The sequence below is a fragment of the Cucurbita maxima genome, unplaced genomic scaffold (genome assembly GCF_002738345.1).
Source record: "Cucurbita maxima cultivar Rimu unplaced genomic scaffold, Cmax_1.0 Cma_Scf00067, whole genome shotgun sequence".
In the NCBI taxonomy this organism is placed as follows: Eukaryota; Viridiplantae; Streptophyta; class Magnoliopsida; order Cucurbitales; family Cucurbitaceae; genus Cucurbita; species Cucurbita maxima.
The window spans coordinates 578,314-587,125 of record NW_019272083.1 but is presented as its reverse complement, the minus strand read 5'-3'; the positions used below and the strand labels follow the sequence as shown (position 1 = coordinate 587,125).

Sequence of the window (8,812 nt, the reverse complement as noted above, 5' to 3'; positions counted from 1 at the left end):
AAGATTTGATCGCGGTATCAAACTTTATATTCCAGGATCGAGATGCTTGCTTCAACCCATAAATGGATCTTTTAAGCTTGCAAACCCTATGTTTGTGATCCTGTTCAATGAACCCATTTGGTAGAGCCATATAGATACTCTCTTCAAGATTTCTGTTTAGAAAGACTGTCTTATCATCCATTTGCCAAATTTCATAATCATAAAATGTGGCAATAGACAAGAGTATGCTAATCGATTTAAGCATAGCAACAGGAGAGAAGGTTTCTTCATAGTCCACCCCCTCTCTTTGGGTATAACCCTTTTCTACAAGACGAGCTTTAAAGGTTTGTACCTTACCGGTTTGGTCTCGTTTCCTCTTATAGATCCATTTGCAACTAATAGGTTTTACCCCATCTGGTTGTTCTACAAGTTCCCAGACTGAAAAGAAGTACATTGACACCATTTCAAGATTCATGGCTTTGATCCACTGATCTCTATCTTCATCATTCATTGCCTGTTTATAGGTCAATGCATCCTCAACGCCATCATCAGGTATGATGACTTGAGTTTCTGCGAAACCCAAGTAACGATCAGGTTGAGTTATAACCCTCCCACTATGTCGAGGCGTTGTCAACTCTTCAGAAGGATGGGATTGACCAGAAGTGTCATCTCCATCAACAACTCTTGTTGAAGGACCAGCTTGATCAACAACTGTTGTTGTATTATCAGTAGCTTCTTTAGAAATCTCACTTAATATTAGTTTGCTGCAAGGTTGATGATTTCTTACGTGGTCTTCCTCTAAGAATGTAGCGTTTGTTGATACAAACACTCTATTTTCTTGAAGGTCATAAAACAAACCACCTTTCGTCTCTTTGGGGTATCCTACGAATAGACATAATTTTGAACGAAGTTCTAATTTCTTGAGGTTTTGCAACAACACATGTGCTGGACATCCCCAAATTCTGTAGTGACGTAAATTACCTTTACGCCATTTCCATAACTCATAAAGTGTTTCTAAAACACTCTTAGTAGGAACCATGTTCAAAATGTATGTGGCAGTCTCCACTGCATATCCCCAAAACGGATCGGGTAATTGAGCGAAACTCATCATAGACCGTACCATGTCTAAAAAAGTTTTATTTCTCCTTTCTGATACATCATTTTGTTCAGGCATACCAGGGGCTGAGAGTTGGGACTTTATTCCATGTTCTATCATATAGTCCTGAAATCTTAAGTCCATGTACTCTCCTCCTCGATCTAATCGAAGTATTTTAATAGTTTTACCTAATAGATTCTCAACCTCAGTCTTATACTCTCTGAATTTTTAAAGAGCTTCGAACTTGTGACACATTAGGTAAAGATAGTCATACCTTGAATAATCATCAATAAAACTGATGAAATATTCATATCCTCCTCGTGCTTTGACATTCATTGGACCACAGAGATTTGTATGCATGAGTTCTAAGGTTTCTTTGGCTCTATAACCTTTTTCCGAAAACGATCGTTTAGTCATTTTACCCTCAAGACAAGACTCACATGGAGGTAAAGAGTTGTCTTCTAACTTATTTAAAAGTCCTCTTTTAACCGATCTCTCAATCCTATTGAGATTAATATGGCCTAGTCTTAAATGCCTAAGGTAGGTATTAGGAGAAATCTTTTGTCGTTTATTTTGAGTTTCAACTATTTTAAACATCTCGGTATTTAAAATAGCTTTTGTTATGCTTAGTTTTGACATATATAAGTTGTTTTCTAGTTTTGCAGAACAAATATGAATGCCTCTTTTGCAAATGAACATTTCATTGATTTCAAAAGATACTTTATACAATTGTTTTAATAAACAAGAGATAGATATTAGGTTTCTTTTAATTCTTGGAACAAAAAATACATTATCTAATATAATGAATCTATCTCCAAAAAATAACTTTAAATTTCCTACTGATCTTGCTGAGACAACCTCTCCTGTTCCAACCATGAGTGTTATCTCGCCGTCCGCAAGCATTCTCCAGGAGCTAGTTTCCTGGTAAAAAGAACAAATATGATTAGTGGCCCCTGAATCTAGTATCCAAGTTGAGTTATCATACTCTACTAAACATATTTCTACAACGAGTAAATCATATTTACCTTGTTGTGTCTTTTTAGCTTTCTTCTCTACAAGGTATTTTGGGCAGTTTCTCTTCCAGTGCTCATTTTCGTTGAAATGGAAACATTTTCCTTTATCTGCCTTTTGAGCCTTGTATTTGCGGTTAGTAGGAATCTTATTTTTCCCTTTACCCTTCTTCTTCATCAAAACACTTTTAGAAGTTGAAGGTTCAAACTTATTTTTGGAGGATGATACTCATTGTAATTTCTTGAAGATAGCAACATTTTCTTCTCCTGTACGTCCCTTGTTCGTTAAGTGGGACTGATAAGTCTGTAGCTCATTGAGAAGAGCAGTCAAGTTATATTCTATTTTGTTCATCACCACATTTGTGCGGAAAGCTCTTCGGAAGAGACTCCATGATAAAACTGACTGGACTCTTCTCATCAATGACAGCTTCATTTTCTTCTGCCACATTGAAATGGACCATCATGACCAGGACATGTTCTCTAACTGAGGTCCATTCTTTCATACGACAGTTGTAAATGTATTTTATGGCTTCATGTCGAGTGGAGAAGGACGGTTGTCCAAACATCCCTTTTAGAGATTCAATAATCTCTTTAGCAGTACCCATAACATCGTGTTTCTTAGCCAAAACATCAGATATACTGGCTAGAATGTACACTCGGGCTTTGTCATTTGCCTTTATCCATCTGTCATACGCATCCCGAACTGTTCGGTTTGCATTTGAGTTGGGTTTTGGAGGACATTCCTCAGTTAAAACAAACCTTAAATCATCAATTACCAGTATTGTGTTCAGGTTTGATTTCTCAAAAGCGAGTACATGTACTATTGAGTTTGTCATGCTGAGATATAAAGAAAATTCTATTAGTGATTTGACTTAATGCTGTTTAATCCAATCAGTTTTAGCAAATGTAATAATGTACCAAAAAAAAATTATTAATTTGCAACGATACTTTAGTGAGTTAGAGCAACTGCTACCGAGGGGCAGTCAATAACTCATTCACCAAACGAAGACATTCTTGACTTAAAAACTGACTCTTAGTAATTCTTCGCAAGTGTGGCCCACCAATTTCAGGCCTCATAGATCGGTCCCAACAATGCTATTGAATGAAAAAGCCAAAGTTGGGAATGGCCCTAAGAAATAGTATCCATTTCTGGAGTTTGCGTTGTTTCGACTCCCATGTTACGACCCTCCGAATGGGTAGTTGCTCTAGGGCAACATGCAGGCGGAACATGAGAATCTCACGGTGCAACCTAGTGGTGGAGACCATAGGACGTGTTGATATACTTCCTTCTTCCACTTACTATAAGTACTTTCTCTATTCACCTTGTTATTGGCTCATGCAAATACCTTCCGAATGGAGGACGCTCCCAGGGCGACACGAGGCCGAGCATGAATCTCACGGTGTGAATTTTTCAGAGACCGTGAAAAGGAAAACGATGTATCTCATATACTTTTTTCCTCCCACTAAGTATTTTAAACGGTTGGGTATACTCATTACTTAGGTATATTTTGGCTAATTAAATATAACCTAAGTCTAGGTAATTTTTCCAAAACTTACATCACTCAAGCATGCTCATAAAACTGGGCTAACTAAGCTCAAGTGCTTCTTCTTGGTATCTGTTAAAAGAATGTGTCATATTGGTGCAGGAATCACATTCTCCACCAAACCCAGTACTAAAGAAGTTTTCCATGAGCATTGGCCAATGATCACAGTACCTATCAAATTTCAGTATTTCAGTATTTCGATAAAAGGAAATTTCAGTAATTCAACAAAAACAGGCATTTCTTTGATTTTACCATTTTGATTATTTATTATTATTGTTTTTTTCCCACGAAGCCGAGAAAAAGACGAATGGAGTGCCAATAAGTAAAGTAAGAAAAAAAATGGTCGCCTTTTGAGCGTCGGGTGTCCTTTAGTCACTCCGGCCCCGTTTGTCTCCATATTCAGAGCTGGTAAACGGCGATAGGTTGTGGCAGTGAGTCTTCGTCTCATGTGTGGGTATCATACTGCAGCGGAGTTAATCGCCGTCGTCGTGGTTCTCTCGATTTGGAGGCTAAAAACACCTTAAACTGGTTTTCCGCATCTCCGCCAAAACCAAATCTCTTCATACCACCCAAGAATCATAAGGCTTTTCCCCAATATAGTTGCCTGGAGGATCATAATTGCAAACAACAAACTGAGAATTAGCCTTGCAAGGCACTGTAGCACATCCAAGCCGCACCGAGCTACGCCACACCATCTGAGTGTAGTGCCCACATTCACCACCCACGCATTTATTCGATGCATGATCATACAGCGGCTTCTCGTTCGCCCACAGCTTCACTGCATCCGCCCCGGTGAACTCAGGGTAGTAGCCCGCGGCTATGTTTTCCCCGTACGGCCCGGTTGAGTGAATCATGGCGCAGTCACCCTTTCTTTTTTCCGCATAGGCTTGAGCGTACGCGGCCACAGTGTTGCTCCATTGCATGGGCCCGACGCCGACCTCGGCTCGAGCTCGGTTGTGAAGCGCGAGGTAGTCACCGGGGGCGTTTTGAGCTTTGGTTAGGGCGAGGAGGAAAATGAAAGTGACCATGAAAGCGGCCATGATCCGAAGGGTTTGAGTCCACATAATTCCGATGAGAGATGAGATGAAGATTGAGAATGAGGGAATGATTTATATAGAGATGGAAAACTTAATATGGAATGTGATGGGTAAAACCATGAATTATGAACTAATTATGTCATGCTTGGGAATTCAAAGAGAATAAATTCATTCTCGCTTCCATGTTTAATTACGAGCTAGATTTTTGTTTCGATTAGCTTCAAATAAATGAAAATTTTCTAGATTTAGCTAGTTTATGATTTTTTTTTTAGGATTAATGAAACTTTATCCACCCGATTATGGTTAATCTTAAAAGATACATTTTTACTTGTAGGTATATATTTATTGTTTTATTTAGTTTCATAATTTTATTTATTTATTCTCCTCCAATTTTTTAAAATATGTATTAAAATTGAATTGGTTAATTAAATGTTTAAAAATAAATAAATAATGTTAATATTTTATTAAAATTTTGAGTAAACGAAATGAACTAATTTAATCTAAAATTTTTATAACCTATTTAGATTGGGTTTATTATATAAAAGAATTTTAGATTAAAAATATTTACTACTAATTGAGTTGTGAATTTTTGTATTTCTTTTTCCTTTTTCTAAAAGTAACCTTAACTTAAAACATATAGTCATGGATGAAATAAAACCTTCTACCTCTCGAGCAATAGTATATTTTAATTACTATTGACTTATGTGCAGCAGAGCTAATTGCCGTCGTGGGTCTCCCGATTTCGATGCCGAAACATCGTGACTGGTTTTTCGCATCTCCGCCGCGGGCATTTATTCCCGTTGACTTCAAACAACATTTGACAGCTATTCTGGGAGCTATTCTCCGTGTGTAAAATTGTTAAGAGAATGATCATGAATCTATAAGCAAGGAATAATCTCACAGGACAACAAGCAGAAAGTACTTAATCTCAAACTAGACAGTATCATATCAGTGTAGAGATGGATGGTTCCTAAAACTTGGTAATTCTCCATTTATTTTTGCAGTATTGGTAAGAAAGCACTTAATATCATACCATTAGGAAGATATTGTCCACTTTGAGTTCACCTCAATGGACCCATGATCGTTCCCTAAATTCGCCGAGTTGGACTTTCATCCAACACTTCCCCTCGACTTCTTTTCTTTTTCTTTTTTCTTTTGGAGTTCTTTGTTCGACATTTGAGAATTCTATTGACATGGTTAAGTTTAGGGCGTGGCTCTGATACCATGTTAGACGAACACGACTCTCCACAATGGTATGATATTGTCCACTTTGAACATAAGCTCTCATCGCTTTGCTTTGCGCTTCCCAAAAGGCCTCACCCCGATGGAGATAGTATTTTCTGATTATGAACCCACGATCATTCCCTAAATTAGTTGAGGTGGGACATTCATCCAACAAAGATCATACCATTGTGGAGACGAGTGATTTCTAAATCTCGGTAATTCTCCATTTATTTATGCAATTTTGGATAGAAAAGAGGACAATATCGTACCATTGTGAAGATATGATTTCTAAAACTCGTTAATTTTCTCCATTTATTTTTGTAATTTTGGGTAGAAAAGTAGACAATATCATAAAATTGTAGAAATTCATGGTTGCATTCATTCTGCATTTAGGGGAGAAAAATATACAATATCATATTATTGTGGAGATTCCCCAATATACAAAGAAGAACCATAAGGCCTTTCCCCAATCTAGTTACTAGGAGGATCATAATTGCAAACAACAAACTGAGAATTAGCCTTGCAGGGCACTCTAGCACATCCAAGCTGCAACGAGCTCCTTCACACTATCTGAGTGTAATGCCCACTGATGGTGCTAATATAACACATGCAGAAGCAATTTGGATCTTTGGCACTTTTAGACCATCAATTATAGTAAATAACTAGCATGTTCATAAGTATTAAAACTTAATGAATTTGAATACTAACCTTTTGTAGTTCAAATTCTTTTTTCCTCACGAACCGGTTTCGATCCACCACTAGTGCCTTCTCCACTATCCTCCGTCCTTAGAACAGAATTGTTGAATCCGGTGAGTGACTAAACTTGGGAGGGATTTAGCATATATGAAGAGAGACTCTACATATAGTTCAAGTAATAATACTATAGCAAAAGTGTTCTTAGTTTATTGGATTTAGATTAATGATCGTAAAGTTCACTTTATTCAATAACAATCTTTACTGAATAAACATCAGTAATAACTTTATTGAAAATAGAATATGTCTTTGTTTACAAACTATGAGTTTTAGGACATAAAACCCAACAAACACCCACTTGGACTAAAACTCCAGTGGGGTTTTATAACGTTGAGTAGAGAGAGACATAAATACAATAAACTAGGGCATCACATACTCATGCCTTTTCTCTCACTTGCCCTAGATTACATAACTCGTAGATCTAGACTCACTAGGTGCCCTTCAAACACTTTAGCCGTGAGAGGCTTTGTAAATGGATCAGCAATGTTGTGCTCCAAAACTATCTGTGTGACGATCACATCTTCTCGTTGCACAATCTCCCTTATGAGATGATATTTGCGCTCAATATGTTTTCCTCGCTTATGGCTTTTTGGTTCTTTCGAATTTGCAACTGCTCCACTGTTATCACAATAAAGAGTGACGGGAAGATGCATATTTGGAACGACTTCCAAATCAGTTAAGAACTTTCTAAGCCATACAGATTCTTTCGCTGCTTAACAAGCAGCAACATACTCAGCCTCCATGGTGGAATCAGAAATGCAACCTTGCTTTATGCTTCGCCATATTATTGCTCCTTCGTTCAAAGTGAAGACAGATCCTGATGTCGATTTCCTCGAATCTACTTCAGTCTAAAAATCGCAGTTAGTGTACCGTGTAAGGATCAGATCCTTAGCACCGTACATTAGCATATAGTCCCTCGTTCTCCTAAGATACTTGATTATATTCTTAACGGCAGTCCAATGAGCACGTCCTGGATTGGACTGATATCTGCTGACAATTCCCACAGCATAGCATATGTCAGGTTGGTTACATAGCATGGCATACATCAAACTACCGACTGCTGATGCATAGGGAATGTGTTTCATATCCTCAATTTCTTAGGGTGTCTTAGAACTTTGATCCTTCAACAAATGAACTCCATGCCTGAAAGGTAATAATCCTTTCTTGGAGTTCTACATCTTATATCGAATCAACATTTTGTCGATATACGATGCCTGAGACAATGCTAGTGTTTTGTTCTTACGATTCTGAACAATTTGGATTCCAAGAACAAACTGAGTCTCTCCCAAATCTTTCATTTGGAATTGTGTCGCTAGCCAATGCTTAATGTCAGTCAGAAATCCCACATCTTTCCCAATGAGTAGAATATCGTCAACGTACAACACTAGGAAAGCTAGTTGACAATCCTTTTATAAACACAAGGTTCGTCAACATTCTGTTTAAAGCCATAAGATTTGATCGCGGTATCAAACTTTATATTCCAGGATCGAGATGCTTGCTTCAACCCATAAATGGATCTTTTAAGCTTGCAAACCCTATGTTTGTGATCCTGTTCAATGAACCCATTTGGTAGAGCCATATAGATACTCTCTTCAAGATTTCCGTTTAGAAAGACTGTCTTATCATCCATTTGCCAAATTTCATAATCATAAAATGTGGCAATAGACAAGAGTATTCTAATCAATTTAAGCATAGCAACAGGAGAGAAGGTTTCTTCATAGTCCACCCCCTCTCTTTGGGTATAATCCTTTTCTACAAGACGAGCTTTAAAGGTTTGTACCTTACCGGTTTGGTCTCGTTTCCTCTTATAGATCCATTTGCAACTAATAGGTTTTACCCCATCTGGTTGATCTACAAGTTCCCAGACTGAATTGAAGTACATTGACTCCATTTCAAGATTCATGGCTTTGATCCACTGATCTCTATCTTCATCATTCATTGCCTGTTTATAGGTCAATGCATCCTCAACGCCATCATCAGGTATGATGACTTGAGTTTCTACGAAACCCAAGTAACGATCAGGTTGAGTTATAACCCTCCCACTACGTCGAGGCATTGTCAACTCTTGAGAAGGATGGGATTGACCAGAAGTGTCATCTCCATCAACAACTCTTGTTGAAGGACCAGCTTGATCAACAACTTTTGTTGTATTATCAGTAGCTTCTTTTG

The 8,812-nt window shown here is 37.8% G+C and overlaps 1 protein-coding gene across 1 annotated transcript; it reads right to left on the bottom strand.

The window, feature by feature from the left end:
• Window positions 1-4,189: 4,189 nt before the first annotated feature.
• LOC111472192 (basic form of pathogenesis-related protein 1-like) lies at window positions 4,190-8,092 on the bottom strand. Its single transcript, XM_023117840.1, has 2 exons — window positions 8,024-8,092; window positions 4,190-4,705 (listed from the first exon to the last, which is right to left on the bottom strand). Exons 1-2 carry the CDS (start codon window positions 8,090-8,092, stop codon window positions 4,190-4,192), a joined length of 585 nt encoding a protein of 194 aa, XP_022973608.1.
• Window positions 8,093-8,812: the final 720 nt, after the last annotated feature.